We start from the raw sequence: 23557 nt of genomic DNA, 5'->3' as shown, positions 1-23557 counted from the left end.
CCTGCCAGAACTGAGTACGCTCCACCAAGGAGTTCCCAAACACCCAAACATTTTGGTCACTGGAAAGGATCATATGACAGCAGACTGTATTTTAGGTATACTGGTCTCACACAGTTGAGAACTATGAAGGCAAGTGTCCAGCACTTTCAATTGCTCCTGAAATTAGACCAGGAGCTAGTGCAAATGATGTAAATCAAGAGCAAAAAGCTCCAAAAACACTATGCAGTAGTCTGGCTGCTGCATCTTGTACATCAGGTCTCAGAAGATTCAGAGACACAACATCCCACCACCAGCACATTTAACAGTAATCTAGTTTTGATGTGTGACCAATGCAACCGGCAGCTAGCATGCTTGCCAGCATAGGATGCCACAGTGGCTACACTGATGCAAACTGCTCTGCATACACCCAGTGAGCCAGGTCATTATCTCCCCCACCCCACTGACCAACTTTTGGCAGGTAAGTAGGAATCACCCATCCATCTGTTATCATGATGGAAGTGATATGTTGGTAGGCAGTCCCACTCCCTTATCAAAAATTGACCCATGAGATGGGGTGGGGTGGTGAAGCACCAAGTAGGATTGAACTCTCTGCTCACCTACTCAGGGTTCAGTCAGGCTCCCTGCAGGAGTCTGCTATGGAAGCATGTTCCCCATAGGGAATGCACTGGTGAAGTAACACCCAGCAGGATTTTAAAAAGCCCATCAGCTGATGGACACGTGGTTGTGATTTTGGGGGGAAATGGCACCACAAACCAAATTGGATTCCCTGAAGCACCAAAACTGACCCATGCACTGGAGGCTGCCCACCCCTGAGGGGGTTTGGACTGGTGTGCCAACATCTACTTCTAAACCATGTAGACAAAGAAACACCTTTATTAAGGATGTTGGACCTCTTGTTTCCCACAGAACCAACCATTCACGTTTTTCAACTTATTGATTGTAAGTTTTTAATGCAGAAGAAACATTTACTAACAAATATTCTTTCCCACCTCTGAAAAGATAACACATGGCTGGGAGGTTATGTGCATGCCCTGTTCAAGAAACAGGAGAGACATTCCCTTTAGAATTTGAGGTCTTTCTTAAAACAGCTGTTTCAGACATCATAAAAGCTATAAAGATTCAGCTTCTAACAGTAGGTAAAGCCACTGTATGAGAACAAAGTTCCCATAATTTATTGGTCACCATGTATTTCTGTATATATCCTTAACTACTTGCATCGAAAAAGGACACAATTCTTAAATGGTTTGATGATTTACAGTATCAGTTCTCTGACAATTGGCTCATCCTCACCATTTTTTAAAAAGATAATTAAACTGCACATTTCTTCTTTGGATTCACATAGCTTTAGAATTGAAACTTTTAATAATATTCAGCTTATTTTTAAAATTTGTTGTCTCCCCCCCAAAATTGCTTTATTCATGGCTTGATGCCTTAATCAGCCTCTTCACAACTGTATCCAGCATGCTGAATCTGCAAGTTTTTTATTTTTAAAAAATGAAATTTTCTGGTGCCATCTGAAAGTAAAACACTTAAAAAACCACACACAGAGAGACAGCAGAGTATCCTGTATTAGATACACCTCCAGCAAACTGGAGTGCCCAAAGCTCTGTAGCACATACAGAGCCAAGCAGAAAAAACATTCTCCCAATCTAGTTTTTATTAATTTATGTACCACAATGCCAAAATAATTCCGGGGCAGGCAATGTATGTTTCCTTGTAGAGCCTCACAAGTACGCAGGTTCACCAAATTAGGGCAATTCTATTGTTTCTGGCCACACACAGAAAATTGAGACGAGAATTTTTATTTTTATTTAATGGGACAGCCAGTCTTCTAATTAGGCATCAAAAAGCCCATCTAGAACTAGACACCCATTTGTCTGTGTGCATGCAAACAGGGTCCTTGTCCACTTTCCACAACTGCACCCCTCCCTGCACGGCAAGCAACTTTTCAGAATTCGAAGAAGTTTAAGGAAACTTGTTTAGCTGAGGCACCGAAACACTGCAGTTTGGGAAGAGGGAGTGAAACAAGGACAGACCTTCCCAAGAACATCTACTCAAGCTTGTCCTCTTTGTTTGCTTACCTTTATAAACCCACATAAGCATAAACTTATTTCAGACACCGTCATCCCCAACCAAAGCTTGAATAACAACCAGAAACATAGGTGGTAAAGTCTTGTATATGTCTACTGAGAACACACAAGGGAAACAAAACTTTACATTCCCATTAACAAGTGAAGACCACTGGCAGCGGTTGAACTGTTTGTAACTTGATTCATGTCCTTCCTCTCCTGCACCTGACTCCTGGCCCTACAAGTTCCTTTTTGTCATGCTGATGCCATACTCAGTTTTTCTAGGATGTCCATGTGCTTATTCTCCAGGGCTTGCAAAAAATTCTGGATTCTCTCTTCCCGTTTAGCTCTGCATTCCTGGAGGAGAGTCCGCCGTCTCTGCGCATCTGTACAGGATGCAGAACCTTCCTCTTTCAGCTTCTCCAGCACACAGATCTTGTCATTTTCCATCTGCTGCCACTTCCTTTCTTCCATGTACAAATCCCTGGCTTTCTGAAAAGAAATGGCATATGAGTTGGTGAAAATGAAGCAAGCCTAATAGTCAATGGGGGAGAGTCAATGTGGTGCCGTCCAGATGTTTGCGGGACTACAGCTCCCATCAGCCCCAGCCAGCATGGCCACTTGGTCAAGGCTGATGAGAGTGGTGTGCGCCTTAACATCTTCAAAGCACCTCACTGGCTTCCCTGGAATAGAGAAGCAAAAATTGCTGGAGAAATTTGCTTCTGTTTGGTTCCCAAATGCCTCTCCATCCACCATGCAGCAGCTCCCAAAAGCAAGCAAGCAAGCAAGTAAGCAAGCAAGCAAAGAAAGAACACCCAATCCCTGATGCTTCTCAAAGTTAGAGTTTGCTCCCTCTTCCTAAAATTATTTTTCTTCCATACACACTCTCACCAAGCAATTGCATTCCATTCTATGGAAATGCATTTGTCTTGCTGCATGCAAAAATTCAGTGTATTTGGTCACTATCAAATATTTCTGCACTTCTGATTTTTGACTAGTATTTAACTGAAACAGAAGAAGACATCTGACCCACTTTAAAATCTACCCACAATGGAAAAGCTATCAGAACCATTTCAATAGGTTTGTTCTGCATATGATGAACACTAAACATCACCCAGTCTAAATCTGTTTCTAGATCACCTAATACCATTTTCACTAGGGGCACATTTGGGCTTAGTTACCTTTTATGATGATGTCATATATTTAACCATTTTGGTATTAGGAAACTTATTTTTACCAGCTTTGAACGGTCTACCCATAAAACAAACTAGGAGGACCTCACTAAATCCTACTCAAAATTTGATCTCCAGAAATTGGGATCTATTATTATATTATTCTTATTTATTAAATCTTATGTTCAGCCCATGAATATATAAATGACCTAAGATGGAAAGAATTTTTGCTCAAGTGTTACAGTTGAGATGGGGAATACTTGCTTTTAAAGCAGTAAGGTTTTTTTTTTTCCTTTTTAAAAAACTGGCACAATTCCCAGTCTTTTAAGTCTTGAGAAAGTCAGTTAATATTTATAATATGTTGGTGGGGAGTTCTGGGTTTGCCAGATTTGCCTCAGATTTGTGCCCTCCGGGTGTTACCTGCAAAGCATTGTAGTTCATCTGGAACTGAAGGACAGCCTCCCACAAGTTCCAGAAGGAGTAATCTGGCCACAACACAGACTGGAAAACCAAGCATGTATGAGATGTCTGCAGAAAGAAAGACAAGGAGTTTAACAGGCAGCCCGCAGAGGGAAGAACACCACAGAATCAAGCAACATTGGCCAGTGAAATTATTCTAGCACAAACCCACAAAAGGCCTTTCATCCATATGCTACATACATTCCTATTCATTGATTGCATGGGTTATGTGCAGATACTTTGGACCATGCTGGAATTCTATAACCTCAAAATTCTACTATAAGAATGTGAAAACAGGGCAGAGAGGTGTTTAGCTTTGCACTAGGACCTTTGCAGTCATGAAAAGTGACTTCCCCATTGCTGCTGAAAGAAAGGACTGAGGCTGTGAGGACTCATTCTAGAGTGTGCACATCCAATACCAATTGCCATTCCACCTCAATATCCTTTTGGCAGTGAAGGGAGCATGATCAGTCCAACACTACACCTCTAAAAAGTTGGGGTGGGGGTAGGAGAAGGAAGGGCATTGAGCTCTAAAGATGTATGCCTGAGGTGACAACCTGTGGTCTACTCTAACACACACACACACACACACTCCAGTGGGCTCCCTGCTGTGATACCAAAAGATATTTGTGGCTCCCTCCAAATTTCTCCATAAAAAAAGAAATTAAAAAATCCTCTCCTCTCCCCACCCCAACAGCTCATGTAGGTCCCTCACTGTACTATTGTGATGACAAATGGCTTGTGTCCCTCCAAGCCACCCCCACCCCAGTTCAAATGGTCCATTTTAAAACAATGACTTTAACACTTACTTATAACAATGGTTTTGAATAGTCTCAACTTTATCTAGAAATATCTAAAATAATTAAATCACCCGTACAAGCTTCCCCACAATTGTCTTTACAGAACAGGATGACTGTTAACGTGGCGGCTTGTTTCTCTAAACAACCTTTGGCATGGATGCTAACTGCAGTCAGGATGGTTTAAGAACATATGGACTTCAGCTATTGCAGGGAGGGGTGGTGGTGGGGATAACACTGTTTATCCAGAGGGATGGATGATCCAGATTGCTGGTGGGATTTTATTTCACATGCTTTGGACTTAGATGCCCAACATTCACCATCCACGCCAGCTCAGGAAATATGGATGCCTCAATTTAGACTGGTGTGTTGCCATTTCTTCCTCTTATCCTTTTTTTGTTTGCTTGCTTGTTTTCTGTATTGTAGGATGTGATACCCTGCTACTGAACTTTTGTTTGCTAGTAAGACTTTTTATGTTACAATAAAAATAATAAAACGACATTATGGGGGAAATGTTTTGGAAGGCAGCCTTGAGAACTACAGTTCTTGTTGTGCACATTTTCCCACTTTGGCCATACCTCCTGGACAACCATGGGGTCCACATGGCCCTCTGCCTGGAAAAGGTTAGCCAACTCTAATGCAGGCCAAAGAGCACAGATTCTTGCAGGCCTGCTTCTTGCAGTCCTTTTTGTAGCAAAGCACACCCCCTCCTTTTCTGCCGGGAAAAGGATCGTGTTGCAGGAAACCAGCAGGTAGAATGACCCTGGCATTTGCAAAGCAGGGTGAGGGGTGCACTTGCTTCACATTCAACCTACACAATTCACTAGCCTCCTGAACATTAAAATGATAGGTGCTTGTTTAATCTCAGCTGATAACCGATTCCAGAAGGCTGTAGTTGCAAGACTCAAAGCCCAGGTTCTAGGTACAGACTAAGTGCACCTTTGGGACATGTGGTACTCCCAGAATTCTCCAGCTGAGGGGTACAGTTGCCAGCTAGGAATATATGGGGTGAAGAGGTCCCTTAGCAAACGGGACATGGAAATCAAAGGGGGAATCCTGAAAGGATTAGCATAAGACGGAAAGCTGTAATTCAGGGGCAGCTAACCTGCGGCCTTCCAGACACTGCTGGGGTATAGTGCCATTGTCCTTGACCACTCAAGGTGGGGCTGTTGGGAGCTGGACTTCAGTGGCATCTGGAGGGCCATAGGCTGGCCACTCCTGCTGTAATGTTAGCAGTATCAGAAGAAGAGCTATGTTGGATCAGACCAAAAGCCCATCTAGTTTAGCATCTTGTTCTCAGAGTGGCCAAGTAGGAAGTCCACAAACCTCCCAGCAACAGATATTCAGAGGCATATCCATGGCTTAGGACTGGCACCTGCATGCAGCTTAATCCAGAAGCTGCAGCTAGTGCAGAATGCAGCAGCTAGGTTGGTTGTTGAAGTATTCTATTGAAACCATAAAACACCTCTGCTGAGGGAGCTGCACTAGCTAGTGTTACAGTTCAAGGTTTTGCTTTTAGCATTCTTGCCCAATATAGCCCTACCAAGCTACTGCTCTTCTCAGATGCAATAGTGTTGAGAGTACCATATGCCTTAACTTGCACTAGAAACCAGACTTTTGGTTCTGCAGTTCCATTTCTCTGGAATCAGTTCCCAGCCGAAATCAGTCACCAGCATCAAGCTGCCTAGGCGCCTTCTAAGTACATTTTTGTTTCAGAAGATTTCTTTGAGGCATGACCCAGTCATTTATGCTACATCAGTTTTATATCTGAACAAGATTTTTGGAGTCCGTAGGAGTGGCTTTATTGTTTTTAAAGCTTGACATTGACTCTCAACATTTAGCCCTGATCTGACAGCTCCTTTGTTCACACTGGAATTCCAGTACGTGATGCAGGACTGTATATCTTCGAATGTATTTTTATTCTAATGGTTTAATGCAGAGAGATTCAGATTCCACCCCCAAAGCTGAAACGCAAAATCTTTCCTGAAACCGTACAACAAAATCCCCAGAGCCAAAGTGCTAAATTATTTCTAAACAAGACCAAGCAGAGCAGGAGAGGTGGATCTCACTCTTCCAACCTCATGGGTAATTTCAGTTCACTGTTACCTGCCAGAGCATGAAATCGCTAAGTCTGACTTCTCCGGAAGTCCTTATTAGGATGTCTGGATGAGGAGATTTACAGGTATACAGGCACTTGTCGATCAGCGACTCTGATACATCACTAAGAGACACAAAACTTAAATTAGGGAGGCAATGTTTATCTACCAAGTGGAATGCACATTAGGTGGACCATGAAGACCTTCTGGATCAGGCAAAGAAGAATAAGAAGAAGAGGCCCACTTATTCCAGCATCCTCCTCCACACACTGCAGCCATGCAGATGCCTATGGCAAAACTCCATAAGTGGTACACGTGGGTATCAACCCTCACCTGCTGTCGCTCCTCCAACTGGTATCCAGAGGTTTACTGTCTCTGAATTCAGGGGTAGCCTACACTCATCATTATGGCTAGGAGGCAGTGGTGAGGCTCCTAGCCATGAAGACTAGAAAGACGGCACCATGTGCTTATTTCTGCACCTCTGTGTTGAATGGTTTCTTTAAATGTAAAGGTTCATCATTGTTCCACTCGATGTGTATGTCTTTAAGGGGCCAGAGCAAAATAATGAGACCCAGCTTTACAGCTGTGAAACATAGCAGGTGCTGCTGAGTTGTATTGATTAAGCTGTGTCAGCAATTGGGTATAGTATATAAGGAGCAGCACCTAGCTCTCCCATTACCCTGGGGGATGGGTTGGTGGTTGGGTGATGTTTGCTTGTTAATGTATTTAGTGTAAAAGGAGTTTTTGTTTTTCTTATTAAAACCTTGTTTAAGTTATTTTTGAGTCCCTTTTTAATGCATGGTCTCCCCAGCAAGCTCTCTGCAGCGCTACCATACTGCAACATGCCAACACTCTGGATCTTAACTTTAAATTATTCCAACCAAGTGCCAATCTCCTTAAAGAAAAGGAGGGCACAGAGAGCAGCATGGCCTACCCACTTAGGAAACTGCCTTCCCCATGAAGCAAATTCCAAGCATTTTTCTGAAAGCACTGAGGACTTTGTTTGAACTTGCTTTGGATGGTAAGGAGTAAACTGGCACAAGATACATTTGATAAACATGTTTCATATACGATCAGACTCATTTTATTATTGTTTCTAAAGTGTGGAGCAGATTCTAAAGGGCACAAGGGAGATTAGAAACTCCAAATAAAAAAACAAGCAACTCTTGAATCTATACAAGCACTATGCCTAATTGCCCATTCTTTGTTTATGGCACTTATTTTTCTTTCTTACTTCAATACTACTTTTCCGCCACAGAAGAATGCACCAAGTAGGTGAAGAAGAAATGCAACATAGTTACAACCACAAACACAAAAAGACAATACAAAGTGTACCAGCATTTAAGACCATGACATCTGTAAGATCATAAACCTAAAATAAATCCACTTGTGTTTTGTCCTCATGCCCTCCAGAGACTTGAAAGAACAGGGAAGTTCTAAAGAACCATCTCAGTGCATGGAAAAGCCTTGTGAATAAGAGTAACTAGCATGCAGAATGTGTCACCAGCCTCCTGGGGGCTGGCAGAGAGAGATGGAGAATTCTGCTCATCCTCTTTCATCCTGATTTGGTTTCTTGGGTTTCTGTGCCAGGTGTGGAGGTGCTCCTCCTCCTTCCCCAGTCCACATTTGCCTAAATGGAACTCCATGTGCTTGCCTACATGCAAATCCTTATCACCTATGGCTACCAGACTCGTGCTTAAATACAAGGCTAGCACAGGAGGATGGCATCTGGTGAGCCTCTTGAGGAGCAAAATCCACAAGAACGGCACCACTGCTAAGGTGGTCCTGCTCCACTGATGTAAAAATTCCTATGGGTCTCAATGACCAGAATACTTTTGTATGTGGAGAAGCCCCCACTGCATCCCAATGGTCCTCCAACACCCAAAATAGTAGTTTTGCGACTGTGCCCAGGTGGTGGGTGTAGAATGCAAGACATTCCCGGGTGACACTGATCAGTCAGCATCTTTCAATACAGTCCACAATGCTATCCCCTCCTGAAGGGGCTCTGCGAGATGGAAGTCAAGAGGTGCAGTACTGTGGCAGTTCCAGTCCCATCTGCAGGACCACTTCCAGAATGTAGCACTGAGGGACTTTCACTTGGCCCTGAAGCAACTGTGCTGCCGAGTTCCATTCTGACCCCCATGAGCTATAGGAAACCACTAGGAGGGGGTCTTATGAGGATTTGAGGCTTGAATAGCTGAAAATCAGTTTTCATTGAGAGAAAGGACATATCACCAGCACTGCTTAGCAACCTCCTATTGAGTACCCAGCGGTCTGTTTCATGTTGTTTGTTGTAGCATTTGCTTGCTATGTGTTTCTTTTGTTTTTCAAATAGTTTTGCTTGGTTTCAAAAAAGCTATATGGGCAGGTATTTGAGACAGAAAGGTGGCACACTGAGTTTTAGTACACGTGACTTCTGTCAAGAGGTTTGGTCGCACTGGCACGGGCCTCGGGCCCCGGCAACTATGATTCAGAATGGAGTGCGAGAGGTGGAGGGGTGCCGAAATTTGGCATCACCCAGGGCACTGCTGAAATTTGAGACCCCAAATCCACCACTGCTTCTCTAAGAACATTTAAGGGGTTTCAGAATGGCATTGGACTTCTGCGGGAAGGCCCAGACAGTTGCAGTGGAGAATGTAGATGAGGAAGAGGTGTAGGTCACTGGGAGTAAGTCAGTGTGATGCTGGTGGACTACAATCCCATTATCTCTGACCGCTGTCCATGCTGGCAGGGACTGATGGGAATTGAAGTCCAGAAACACCTGGAGGGCACCATGTAGGCTAGCCTTGCGAAAGTATTATTATGGCTGTGTACAAACAGACTGGAAAACTGTAACCGGCATGAGCTTTCCTCCTGCAGCCTGAGCTTTGCTTTCCCCAACCTTTCCCTAAGCAGCACAGGTACAGCCTGCGACTCAAGTCCTGACTGCCAGCTTGCCCTTCCGCTGAGGCTTTGGATTTCATGACTGCTTTGTTTGCATTTCCAAGAGCCTTGCGTATTTATGCCCTCCAATGTTTGCTTAGTGCTTTAAGGTTGCCGGTGTTTTTTGGTTTATTTTTTTGGTTTTTTTAAAAAAAGGTTTTCATGCTTTGAAAACTGCTCTTCATGACTGACACAATGGCCAGCCAATCAGTGTACAGGAATGTGCTCCAAGGAGTGGCGGCGGCAGCAGTATGGGGGTGGGGGATGGGAAAATCTGGCTTCATGTGGGCACAAGGGCCCGATAGTCAGCACTATGATGATCCAGCTACTTCTGCCAAGCCTAAGGAACAGAATTCAACCTGGGACTGAAGATGGTATGCCACAGAGTGGATGCTTCCACAGCAGCCCCATTGCGGAAATCAAACATGCAAGGTTACCTGGGTTGAAGCAGTCCTTCTTCAACTCCCCAAGCCAGCTCTTTCACTGCATTGCTAATCTCTTGTCTTGATGTGTATGCAATACCAATGTTCAAAAAACACCTTTTAAAAATAAAGAGAGAAGAAAAATGACGCACGGTGTTAAGAAAGCTTTCCTCCCTCTCTTATCATAGCTGAACTTGAGTTCATCCAATTAAACTGATAGTCTATTTTGAATCTCCTCCTAAAAGGAAGCTGAAAGGAAGTTTTTAATATTTGATGCTTTATTGTATTTTATATATTCTGTAAGGAAACTCAGCCAGATGGGTGGGGTATAATTATTATTATTAATTATTATTATTATTATTATTACTACACAATTAAAGGAAGCACAAAGGGTTCATAATCCACACAAAGCCAAGATATGGACGGGCCCTGGGTTTCTGATACAATTGCAGAGAGGTTATGTACAGGGAGTGGCCTGACTTAATACCTCCCTGCCCCATTTTGACATTAAATACAGACATGCACAATGAGAGTAATGAATGATCACTTGGTTTTCGTTCAAACATCTGACAAACATGCCCCTACTGATGTTCTGTTTGCTTTTATGGTCTTGTGATGACTCCAATAAAAACCATGTTTTAAAATGGCAAGACTTTGCAACAGGACTCACGTGTTGTAGTGCCTCGTTGCCAGCACAACTTTGGCAATTAGTTCCTGGATATCTTTCGGCAGGAGGGGCAGGTCCCCGAGGATACGAACACACACACCGTGTCTCTCCAAGTTCTCCCTAAAAGGGAGAAGAGGAAGAGGATGGAGGAATTTGACTCACACAACAGACAAGACAAACCCCAGCAATGCCAGCACATAGAGTATACAGTCAATATTAACCGACACTCAGTTATTCAGAGATTCTGCTTACATCTTGCAACAGGACACATGGAGGAGTGGGGGAGAGAAGAATACAAGTCACAAGGGTTTTCCACGCAAGCAAGAGTTGGATCTGGGGCTACGTGAACAATGACAAGACAGCAACACATTTGAAACTGTCCTGCCAAAAGCTCCAAAGATGTTTACTATATCATCCAGCAGCCATGATTTCAGCTTACAGTGGTACCTTGGTTCTCAAACGCCTCGGTACGCAAACAAATTGGAATCCAAACACTGCAAACCTGGAAGTAAGGGTTTCAGTTTGCGAACTTTTTTCGGAAGCCGAACATGCTCCGTTTTGAGTGTTACGCTTCTGTTTTGAGTGTTATGCTGACTATTTTGAGTGCCACATTTCCGTTCTGAGTGTTACACTGAGGTCTGTCTGTTTTTGCTATTTATTTTGCATTTTTGTGGCTTTTTTTTGTTTTGTTTTTGTGACTGTGTGGAACCCAGTTCAGCTATTGATTGATTGGTTGGTTGGTTGTGTGACTGCAGTACATTGTTTATTGCTTTCATTTTATGGATCAATGGTCTCGTTAGATAGTAAAATTCATGTTAAATTGCTGTTTCAGGGGTTGTTTTTAAAAGTCAGGAACAGATTAATCCATTCTGCATTACTTTCTACAGGAAAGTGCGCCTTGGTTTTGGAACGTTTTGGTTTTGGAATGGACTTCCAGAATGGATTAAGTTTAAGAACCAAGGTTCCACAGTACTTTAATGAGTTGTGAATGAACAGCAATGAAGTGTATTGTGTGGGTGTTGGTTTTTCAAACCCATTGCATGGGGAAACATTAATTAATTTAGTCTACTGACTTTTACAAGAGGGGACCAGGGTATCTACACAGTTGCACTTTGCTTCAGCCTAGGGTGGAAGGCAAAGGTGCTCAATCCTGCCATCGCCAGGCTCCACTGGCTAAGAGCCCCAATAAAAATTATTGCCTTCAGGGTCCCAACTGAATGCCCACTCTTCTTAGACGTAACCTGAGAAAAAAATCATATAATCAGGTTTACGCTACAGTAGGAAGAAGGCTGTTCATACCCACCCTAGACTAGAATTATATTTACTTTCATCTTGGTCTAAATTGGAGCAGCTCCCGCAAGATTCTAGACAATTTAATATACAAATTAAGCACCTTAATTGTTTCACTTCGGAGGAAGGACACACACTGAAGCTCCAAGAGTGCTGTTTGGGTCTCTGTTTACTTCCTTTACTGGCTGTCCCTCTTATCAGTGTTATGGTATCATTTGAAATGAGTTTTGGTTGTGAGCAGATCTTAGCTCTAGGAGAGCAGTGGAGGGAAGGATATAACTGCTCCAATTAATAAAGTTTGCTTTATACCAACAGATAATTTGAAAATATAAAAATTCCCAATAAATAATAATAATAATAATAATAATAATAATAATAATTTATTATTTATGCCCCGCCCATCTGGCTGGGTTTCCCCAGCCACTTTTCCCAATGTAAATTATATACCAGCTAGCCGGTTACAGCCAGTTGGATTAATAATTCCAGTCCAAACAACCTTTCTTCCCATAGTTAACCAGTCAGCAATTGGCAAACCCTGAAGTTTCACTTCAAGTACAGGACAGGACAGTATGAAACATACTTTATAATTAATGTAATAGCTATCATATGACACTTTTCTTTTCTTACATTCCACATACAATTATTCTGTAATCCTTATGCACAATCTTGTGGAGTAGGTTACAGCGATTATCCCTATATAAACAGCAGTGGGAATGGGGTTTGGAGCTTGCCCCCAAACCAACCACTGAATTCATGACAGCTGACTAATCTGGGGATATCCTTGTTCTCAGCTCATTCTCTTAACCATCATGCTACCCTCATCTCAATGATAAATAACTTTGATTTAATTATTTACTTGTGTTTTATTTTGTATTTTATTATGTAATGAAGGACAGTATATAAATTTTATTATTAAATGATGATGATGATAATAATGATAATGATAATGATAATAATAATAACAATAACAATAATAGGTAGGAAAGCCTGTGCCCCTCCAGATTCCAGAACTTTCTTTTCTCATGGCATACATGAGGTTCTCAGGTTGTTATCTCTGCCATGGGAGCATATTCACCCAGTGCTTTTCAAGCTACACTGGCTCCCGGTGGAGTACAGGGTCAGATTTAAGGTGCTGCTTTTGACCTTTAAAGTCCTTCACGGCCTAGGACCCTCGTACCTATGGGACCGCCTCTCCTGGTATGCCCCACGGAGAGCCTCAAGGTCCATAAATAACAACACCCTAGTGGTCCCAGGCCCTAAGGAAGTTAGATTGGCTTCAACCAGAGCCAGGGCCTTTTCAACTCTGGCTCCGGCCTGGTGGAACGCTCTGCCTCATGAGACCAGGGCCCTGCAGGATCTGATTTCTTTCCGCAGGGCCTGTAAAACAGAGTTGTTCCGCCTGGCCTTTGGCTTGGAGCCAATTTGATTCCCTCCCTCCCTCTCTTTCTTTTTTCTTTTCCTTCTCCTCCTGCGATGAGGCTACATTTTAATATTTTAATGTTCCATTATTTTAATGTTGTATTTTATTTTTGTTTTTAAGTTGTAATCATTCATCTTGTTTTTATTATTGCTTGTAAGCTGCTCTGAGCCTGGCCTTGGCTGGGGAGGGCGGGGTATAAATAAAAAATTATTATTATTATTATTATTATTATTATTATTATCCATCCAGGCACTGATCAGAGCCTTGCTCAGAATCTGCAAGATGGTGGTCCTCATGTATTTTCAGACCATACCCAGAGGCCCTGTGGGCACCAATGGTTGGGGCTGAGGGAACTGAGAGTCCAGCATCATCTCTAGATGCTAGATTCTATCAAGTACAGTCATACCTCGGGTTAAATATGCTTCGAGTTGAGCGTGTTCGAGTTGCGCTCCTCGGCAACCTGGAAGTAACGGAGCGCATTACTTCTGGGTTTCGCCGCTTGCGCAGACGCTCAAAATGACGTCATGCGCATGTGAAGCAGCGAAAAGCAACGCGTGCGCAGACGTGCCGTCGCTAGTTACGTTTACCTCTAGATGCGAATGGGGCTCTGGAACAGATCCCGTTCGTATCTGTATTTCTGTACCACTGTATTTCTTCAGGTCAACTGTGTGTTTGAGAAAGCAGGCATTGTTGCAGCCTGTGGAAACTCGATTCCTAATGGCCATTTTCATCCCGATAATAGCACAAGGATGTGGAATAATCCTCCAAACTCTCCATAGTCCAGCACAGAACTGAAAAGAACCCAGTAAGTACCCAGTACTCTAGTTTCTTTCTGCTGCTCTGTCAATATACACTAATGGTCTATTTGACTCTGTAAAATTCAAAACACAACCAAATTTCTCTTTTTATCCTGGTACCACTAACAGCTGTAATACAGTCAAGCAGCAGCTATTTACAGGAAGACCTCTAAAAGCTCAGGCTAGTTTTATTTTATTTCGTAGCGCAAAAATATGCAGAAACATGAATAACATATCTATAAATATTATACCTCCAGCTTTCTTAGCTTAATTTGTTGCAGGAAGTTAACAATGGGACAACAAAAATAGCCAAGAGACTGATACGGATACACGATCTCCTTTTGATAATATGATAATACTTGCAACTGATGAGCAGACTGCTTACAGACGTAGACTCTGCTTGGATAAATGATAATATTTGGAATGCATTTATATAAAATGTGGTAGGCTATTAATATTTACATTAGTGTTAGAATAATATCAAATTTACAAAAGAATGTATGGGTTAGGGTATTGTTGTATATATTCATATATTCCCCCCCTTTACAGAGTTTTGTGCCTTTTTTTGTTTGTATCACTTTATTGCTTTATAATTTAAAACAGTTCAATAAAATATCACTTAAAAGAAGAGATTTGCTGGTAAACATCCCCTTGGTTTGTTGCAAGAGAATGGTATGTAAATAATTTTATAATTATGAATTAATAAATGTTAGAAATGATCACAAAAATTGTAATAATTTGATGCAGGTCTCTTTCTTGCTCTCATATTATCACCACAGGGGTTAATTAGCCTACTAATGTTTATGTGATCAGCACTGCTTTGTAACTGGCCCATGCATGTACATTTAAGCTTCTAATTGTCACGGTCTCTATTTTTTCCATTTCAATTACCTCCAACGTCACTGTTGACCAGATTTTCTTTACCTCCATCCACCATCACCCCACAATGTGCCTACTATGGCACTTCACAAAGTAGACACTAATCTGCTAAAGCTTATGCCCTTGAAATTATATACTGAAAATAAAATAAATGGATGAAACTTTGGGAAGGTATTGTTCCAAAAATAAGTTCAAGCACAGCAATATTCCATATCCTCAATTACTAATCTGTCAGTTCACAGAGACCTCAGCCATTTCCCTGTAGAATTATACAAAAATTTTAGTCACTAAGGAGACTGACAACTAGTGTGACATTTGTTTCCATATGTACCTACCAAGACTCTAAAGATCTTCACCTGAGGTCTTTCTCCAAATTACTAGGTGAAATGTGGCAGGCAGGTAATGAAGATGGGGCCTTTTCAGTGGTGGCACCTCAATTATGGAATAATTTCCCAAGATGTTTACCTGGCAACCACCTTGATGTCTTTTTTTGGCAGCAGCAAAGACCTCTATTTCCCCAGGCCTGTTAATTTGTTTAAACTGCTAAACTGTCTTTCTCTCTCCACCAAATGATTTTATGCTGCTTATATAGGTTATTATTGCTTTTATTCAGTGGGGTCTTATTTTTATTTTAATGAAATGAATATTTTGCTTAGGTAAACTGGCTTGGGAACATTTGTGGGAATGGCTAGTTATAAATATGTAAAACAAATAACCAAACCCTGCTTCCAAGAGTTTGCCTTTGAGACAATACAGAAAAGCTACTTTAGAATCAAGTATATTTACTGCAATTTCCCCCACCAGGGCAAAAATCATGTTCTAATGCAGGATTAATTCATGGGTTCTTTCCAACTGACTTTTACTCAGAATGGACCCACTGAAATGAACGGCTTTGACTCACTTAGGTCCATTAATTTAAATTGGTTTGTTCTGAGTAAAAGTCAGTTGAATACAATTCAATGTTTCCTGCTGGTGACAGAACTGATGACTCAAGTCAGGCCTAACTATTAAATGCATGCAGAAATACATCGTGTTCCTTAACAGCAAATGAGGGCAACCTGTGGCCCTCCAGATCTTGCTAGACTACAACTCCCATCATCCCTGATCATTAGCCATGCTAGCTGGGGCTGATGGAATTTGGAGTCCAATGACAACTGGAAGGTCTCAGGTTCCCGGCCCTGGACTTGCAGGTTGTGGTGGAAGGTTAGAAAGAAGGAGCTTACTGTTCTTCTAGAAGACGGGTAAATTTTTGCCTTGCCATCTCCATCAGGCCTTCCACTTCTTCCTGGGATCGCTTGAAGTTCTCAATACTAAAGGCATAGACTGTGACTTCCCGGATACCCAGACTCAAGCACCATTGCAGTGTCTGTAGAAAAGGAGATATTTATTCAAAGCCAAAGTGACAACAAACTAATCACTAAAACTAAATTTTTGTTTTTGGGTCGCCCTTCATCAAATAGCTCTAGGGTGGGTTACAGAAACACACGCAAACCTCTCTCCCCATTTGATTTACGGATATCTGCTAAATAAGTAGTTTTTGCTCCCTTTGTGCTCATCAAATGATCTCTCCAATGACCACTGGGGTGCCACCACTGGAAAGGCCCTCTCCCTGGAGGTTACCCACCTCAATTCATCCAGAGAACCCAAAACAAAGCCCCTGAAGCTTTTACGGTTCAGGTAAGTACAGAGGGGGAGAAAATTGTATATAAAGTAACTTGGTCCCAAGCCATTTAAGGCTGTAAAGATTAAAGTCAGCAGTTTTAATCTGGACCTCAAAAGGAAGAAATTGAGGCCAGGCAGACAGAAAAAAAGAACAGGGTGATTAGACACACACATTTTAACCTAGCCAAGGCAAATGTGAACCAAGTCTTGAAGCCACCATCTCGGCCTTTGCATCCTAAACAGCCACTTGTCTAGAAAAGGTCCTCCTCACCTGTGCTAGTTTTGCAAATCCCTGTGAATGTCCTTCTATTTTTTTCACTTTGTGTTTTTGAGCATAACGGCGGTTGCCATCCATGATGAAGGCGATGTGCTTGGGCATTGGGCCTGCCTAAATGCAAAGGGGGGGCGGGGAGAAAGCAGAGAAATGATAAGCTGTCAGAAAAATGATAATCAAACTCAATTTCAGCCTAAGCATGTATCATGAGCCAGGGCAGAGATCAAAGGTCAGCAGAATCAGGCACCTGCTGATAGCCCACATTCCATCAAGAGCCACCTGGACCCGATCCTCCTATTCTTGCTTGTTCACCTGTGCCTCATTCTGGCCCAGAAGGGATGAGCAAATAAAGACCTGCTGCCCACTGATTGTCTGCCCACTGGTTCTGTCTGGCAAGCAAGCGGGTGGTAGCAATAATAAGTCACAGCAATAGACGTGAGTGGGTAGACTTGCTTGGGGGGGGGCAATGAGAATGTATTGCTAATGGCCTCCCAAACCAGGACAAGGCATGAACTCAGGCTTGCCCTCCCTAAAGGTGAGCACAAAGTGTGTGGGGGGGGGACAGCCCGAAAATAACAGCTATGTGCAGAGTGCAGGAACAAAAGTGACACAGATTAAGTCAGCAGTACACCTCTACTCCCCCCCCCCCAAATTACAGGTTTTTAAAAATAATAACTGCTGTGTTTTAGAACAAAAACACAGAAACTGAAAGGTGGTCCAGAGCCTAATCCCAGCAGATCTAAGAGCACCATAGGACAGCCTTGTTCATATGCTCATAAAGGTTGGCAACCTGCAAATACACACACACACACACACACACACACACACACACACACACCCCAACCTGCTGAGGAATAGTGGAGGAGGAACAGGGATTTCTGTGCTCCTTGCAGGAGCCCACATTGTTTCTGTGCTGGGTGCAGAGGACAGGCAGAGCCAGCCAACCCTTCTCCACCATCCCACTCACTTATCTGCCTGAAATTCCTTCCTGCCTATGGCCTAAAGAGCTATACGGCAGGGCTGTGGAACCTGCAGCTCTTGGTCAGACAATACATGGCCCTTAGCCTAATACCATGTCAGGTGGGAAGCCTGAAGGGAGGAAACATACGGAGTTCTGAAAGTGATCACTACAGAACTTAGAGAATACTAAGTTGTCTGTCCCCTCGGCAGTACACTATTGGGTGGGGGGAGACAGAGGTGGGTGCCCCTGCCTATATTTAGCTCTGGCCCATGAGAGATCACTGGCAAGAGAAGGAATGCCACTGCAGAAAAGGGGTTCTCCAGGAGAGACTCTAGGACCAGAATTTCCAGAGGTGTTCCGCTATAGCAGAGGTGGGGATCTATGGCTCATGGGCTTAATGAGGCCTCCCCATTTGGCCCATAAGGCTGTTCTGGCCAAGCATGCGCACCTAAATGTCATATATGACATCGCGATGTGCGGTGCTTCGCAAGGTCTCATGGCCTACAAGATAGGGGATCTGGGTTGCCGGCAGGATTCAGCTCTTCATCCTTCAAGCCCTATAGCATCATACATGCAGCAATACTTCTAAAACTCACATGCAAGCATCCAAGTCAAATAACTTGTGACAGCATCAGCGTAACACTTACCTTTATCACACTGGCACAGAATCTCTCCAAGATGGACAAATCTCCTTCTTTTATCCAAGACATGGTCCTCCCTTTTCAAGCAAACTTTTTTAAGTTGAAGAGAAAGGAGAGCCTGAAAGTTATGGGAAGGAAAAAAAAGTTTTATTCATCCTTATTATTAATTAAATTTCTACCCTGCCCTTCATCCCAAAGAAGCCCAGGATTTGGGGGGTGGGAAACAAAGCAGTGAAACAAATTAGTAAAACAAAAACATCAAGAACATCTAAAAACAGTCACATATCCTTCGAGTTAATACTGAAGGTCTACCAGGCTTGCATGTTGAGCACACTGCTTTGTGGAAGTGAGTTGTGGACAACTTACAACTGCCAGGAGTGATGCTTCAACACCACCTACATGAGCTGCATCAGGAAGGTTTTGGGTATCACTTGACAGGACAGAGACTCAAACAAAGATATGCTCTCCCAAGCCCACATTCCCAGCATGTCAACACTCTGGTCTCAGTGACATCTACACTAGCTTGGTCACGTCTACAGAATGGAAGGTGGCAGAATCCCCGAGGGCCTGCTCTATGGGGAGTTGGCTTTAGGCACCAGGTCAGTTGGCAGACCATCTCTGTGTTACAAAGATGGCTGCAAAGGTGACATGGAGGCTGGCAACATTAATCCCGCCATATGGGAATCCCTTGCAGACAATTGCACTATTAGGAGACAGTCAGGTCGTGTATCCATAGCAATGACCAGAGGAAGAATTACTGCTGGAAGGAGTAGAGAGAAGAAATGTTGTGGTGCACCTGCAGCAGCACAACCGGACAATTTCATCTGTCTCTACTCAACAAAACATGTCTCTCCCGTATTGGTCTGTACAGCCCCAGCGAGTGCTGTAAGTCTCCAATGGTTTGACTTTACCCACAAAGGTGTACTCTTCCATTGTCTCCCAAGACAGGCGGATGCCAACTAGAACTAACTGCTGGGAATAGTTATCTTTCAGCCATCAAATGCCTTTGTGAACAGGAATGTTTTAAAATACAATCTGAAGACACCGGAATTTTGGGACACAGGGTCGTCTTTGGATGAACATGCATCTTACTGATCCATAACAGAAGGAATGAAGGTTCTCTGGTTCTCCAGCTGTTGCTAGACTACAACTCTCATCATGGCCAACTGCTCACTATACCGGCTGGCGCTGATGGGGAGTCCAGCATCTGGAGGCCCCCAGGGTCACCATGCCTTGTTTCACAGCAGTTATGGAGGAACCTTTGAAGTTTTATTGATTGTAATATGATAGAATATTGGCCCAGTGTATAACCACAGAGCCTAGGGCTTGCCAATCAGAAGGTCGACGGTTCAAATCCCCGCAACAGGGTGAGCTCCCATTGCTCGGTCCCTGCTCCTGCCAACCTAGCAGTTCGAAAGCACGTCAAAGTGCAAGTAGATAAATAGGTACCACTCCGGCGGGAAGGTAAACGCCGGCTCCCTTGGCCAATAAAGCGAGATGAGCACCGCAACCCCAGAATCAGTCATGACTGGACCTAATGGTCAGGGGTCCCTTTACCTTTACTGTTTATTAACCTGGCTTTTAAGATCCACCTGCCTCTATGTGCTTTCAGGTTTGTTTGGATTTCTGTTTCAATTGCGTATTCTTATGCAAGGCAATTTTCATGGAAGAGCAATATATTTTAAAACACTATAATAAAATTAATCTCTGCAGAGGATGGCCCTGCCATACTAGCATTGCTAATTGTGCAAGAGTCCATGGGCATGTACAAAGCTCATGGGCTCCTATACAGTACTGCCCACAAAGCTTTTACCACCCTTTATGTGCAAATAAATAAGAATTCAGAACTAACTCCTGCAGCAAAGCAGCAATTCCTTATGTAGCCAGCAAGGCTGAAGACGGTTTAATTGACTATTGTTGCACCAACCAGTTGCTGTGGAAAAGAAAGTTTCAGGGTACAATTCTGCAGTACTTACCTGGGAAAGTCCCACTGAACTCAATGGAGCTGAATAGACATGTACTGGACTGCAATGTCAGTTACAAATCTCCTCCCTCAGTAACAGCAACCCCTCTAGCAGTAGTACTGGGGCAAAGGGGGAGGCGGCTTTCTGCCTTCTCTCTTAGCAATTGTTTCAGTGGTTTCTCTTCTCTTGGACAGTGCCTTGTCTTTATACATTTGCCCAGCAGCCACAGGAGACCTGGAACTCCACATGAAGTAGGAGGAGGAATGCAGTGCCCCCCGTCCCTCCTCTGCACTCAGCACAGAAATGTAGTAGGTTGCTGCAAGAGGGACGAAGCTATTCATCCTTCTTCTGCCAACCCCCAGCAAGGTAACAGGGTGTGCATTTGGTTTTGGGCAGACTAATAACTTTAGTGGGGTTATTTGGAAGGCTACTACTGGGGCAGTGGAAGGAAAAGGCTGAGGTGGGGTTAGAACACAGCAGAAGAGGAGGGAATGCTGTACTCCATAAAATAAAAAATGGCGGCTCCGTCTGTGGAATGCTCACCCCAGAGAGGCATGTTAGCACCATCACTATCTGTTTTAGGTGCCTGGCAAATACATTTTTATTCACCCAGACCTGTGGACTTTAATTTTTTGCTTCTTTTAGTAGAGCGGGGTTGAGTTGGATCTTCTGTTTTATACAGAAATATTGGTGAATATTTTAGGTTATTTTTCCTCTTGTTTTTACACTAGCTTTTAATTTTGTAGGTCAATTCATGTTCACCTTTCTGAGAAAAAGTGACTAATACAATCCATAATGATAATTATGACTATACAGTAGTAATATAATATGAAGACTATATACACCTGTAACTCAGGATAACACTTTGTGCATCTGATAAAACAAACTGTGGTTCATGAAAGCTTATGCCATCATAAACCTGTTAGGTCTTTAAGGTGCCGCATGACTTTGTTGTTCTTGCTGCAACAAGATTAACACAGCTGGAAATATGATGGAGGTGTTAGTCATCAATATATCAGCGTTTCTGCTTTATTTTTTTAGCTCTGTTTACTGCTCTTGAGAGCCACTTTGAGAATCATTTGGAAAAGATGTCTAAAAATAAACTTGAAGAAATGTAGCCTAGTTTTCACTGAAGTGGCAAACCTAGGAGTGTTCCACTTCAGATTACAAGGCAAGATCTTTCGCATTATTGACTGCTCCTCCCCACAAATAATGATGATACAAAACTCCCTGCATGCAGAAAAGTAGCACATCAGAAAGAAGCATTCTAGCCTAGTCCTCTTTCAAAATATATATTTTTGGAGTTTCTCTAGCCATTCCTTGTATGAGTTTCTGAACACACCCAGGAAGTTCCTGGTCTATCCATATGGATTATTTTGCAATATGAAAAAGGTAGTGGGAAGAACTTCTCTAAAGGTGTCGGTAAACTCCCCCGTCCTTCTCATAATTACTGAGGGTGTTGGGAAAAACAAGGTATTTCATCAAAAGAGGAAGATGTAATTATTGTCACCTCTCCCATGACAGGAGAAGGAGGAGAAGGAGAAGGGGGAACCCCACCTTTAAAAACAGAAATCATAAAGCAGGTTCATTTTCATGGCCCAACTAAATGAAGAGAGTGGAAGCAAGACATTCCCACTTAGGCCCTACTTCCTAGCGCTCTCTCTCTCTCTGTGTATAGGTAAACAAATATACACATAACCACCACACATGAATGACCATACTTATCATCAATATTTATATCCTTCCTATAAAGTATCTCAAAGATGAAACCCTTTACAGTTGGAACAGATTCTTCCTTATTCCCTAGTATGTTCCAGGGTTTCTGAAAAAGTGCTTAACAGTTCAACCCTATGCATATCTACTTAGAAGTAGGATATGCTGTAATCCTAGGAACTTACCTGTAAAGTCCAATTAAATGGGGCTTACTTCTGAGTAATGTAGGATCATGTTATTCTTTCATGGTTTTTTTTTTTACATATAGTTGGACTGTTGGGGGGGGCAGATTAGGGCAGGAGAAAAACTGCAACCTTATACCCACTTATCTCAGAGTGAGACCCAGAATGGGGATTACTTTCCATATAGAGTTGTTCTATAAATCTCCAGCAGTAGCATCAATGAAAGAGTAAAAACAATAGGCTCATGCCCTGTAAGAGACTTCAGCTGTCAGCCTAACCCCACTTACCTGGGAGAAAGGTCCATTGAATTCAACAGGACTTACTTCTGAACAGGCATGCTTAGGATTGCAGAGTGACCAATTAGGAACAATTCATAGGAACTCAGAAAAAGCCGCATACCAAGCCAGACCATTGAGCCACCTAGCTCAGCTCGTCTACACTTGGCTGGCAGTGGGAGTCAGTCTCTCCCAGATCCACCTGAGGATATATGGGGTTGAACCAGGGACCTGTTCCCATGCAAGGCAGATGCTCTACCCCTGAGCTATGATTCTCCCACTTCACCAGATTCATCAAGAGTCAAACCCATCCCAGGGAACAGCGCTGTAGACCACAAAACCTCACACCGCAGTTTATTCGTTCATCTTTTAAGGCACCACAAAAACTCTTTTGGCACTGCAACAGGCGAATCCTTTTCCAAAAGATGAACATACGGTTCATGTCACCCACGGAAACAAACTAAGAAAAGCCATTCGACCTGGAAGAGGGGCCCTCTCTCTTCCCTCCACCTTGAAAGGGGTCCCCTCCCAAGACGGAGGGGGCACTGGAACCCCCAAAACCACCGCAGGGAGCAGAAAGAGCCCGATCCTTCTTCCCAACTAAGAAGGGCTCCTGCGTGTTTGTCTCTACAGGACAGTCGCTCCAAAGGAAGCCCCGCTGAGCTTGACCAGTAGGCGCTCCTCTCACTCACCCGCCTGCCGGGTCTGAAGTTGCACCTCTTGGAGACTCGGCGGCGGCTGCTCTGCAAAGGAGCGTGACGTGCCCTTCCGTATATGTCACTGTGACTCGACCCGCCTTCCGAGTTACGTCACCGTCTCGGAAGTGCGCGGCGAGCGCGCGCCCCTTCGCGGGAGGGGAGGAGGATTCCAAGGCCTGGCCCCTCAGAGAAAGAGG

At 43.3% G+C, this 23557-nt stretch overlaps 1 protein-coding gene and 2 long non-coding RNA genes across 3 annotated transcripts in view; 2 read left to right on the top strand and 1 right to left on the bottom strand.

Annotated features, from left to right (window-relative positions):
* LOC310684850 overlaps positions 1-23557 on the top strand; it is a 231750-nt gene that overhangs the window by 136235 nt on the left and 71958 nt on the right. The window lies entirely within an intron of this gene.
* Positions 922-23455, bottom strand: DHDDS (dehydrodolichyl diphosphate synthase subunit). The gene is made up of 9 exons (XM_083455867.1): positions 23355-23455; positions 18535-18646; positions 16924-17040; positions 16214-16356; positions 10608-10724; positions 9953-10054; positions 6604-6718; positions 3662-3769; positions 922-2561 (listed from the first exon to the last, which is right to left on the bottom strand). Exons 2-9 carry the CDS (start codon positions 18595-18597, stop codon positions 2325-2327), a joined length of 1002 nt encoding a protein of 333 aa, XP_083311993.1. The 5' UTR covers positions 18598-18646; positions 23355-23455; the 3' UTR covers positions 922-2324.
* The window catches only part of LOC310684855, a 34747-nt gene continuing 31183 nt past the window's right edge, over positions 19994-23557 (top strand). Inside the window, exon 1 of the long non-coding RNA XR_014514881.1 lies at positions 19994-20858. This is a non-coding gene — a long non-coding RNA (uncharacterized lncRNA). The remainder of the gene's footprint in view (positions 20859-23557) is intronic.

Source organism: Podarcis tiliguerta (assembly GCF_965153285.1).
Source record: "Podarcis tiliguerta genome assembly, chromosome: 8".
Taxonomy (NCBI): Eukaryota; Metazoa; Chordata; class Lepidosauria; order Squamata; family Lacertidae; genus Podarcis; species Podarcis tiliguerta.
The sequence above is the reverse complement of the archived record's forward strand: the minus strand, read 5'-3'. Positions and strand labels throughout refer to the sequence as shown.

Excerpts from the sequence above, each read along its gene's own strand:
- DHDDS (XM_083455867.1), bottom strand. The coding sequence starts at position 18,597 with ATGTCTTGGATAAAAGAAGGAGATTTGTCCATCTTGGAGAGATTCTGT. Across the intron at positions 17,041-18,534 it reads TCTGTGCCAGTGTGATAAAG|GCAGGCCCAATGCCCAAGCA; the intron begins GTAAGTGTTACG and ends CTTTGCATTTAG. Across the intron at positions 6,719-9,952 it reads GAAGGACTGCTTCAACCCAG|TGATGTATCAGAGTCGCTGA; the intron begins GTAACCTTGCAT and ends TGTGTCTCTTAG.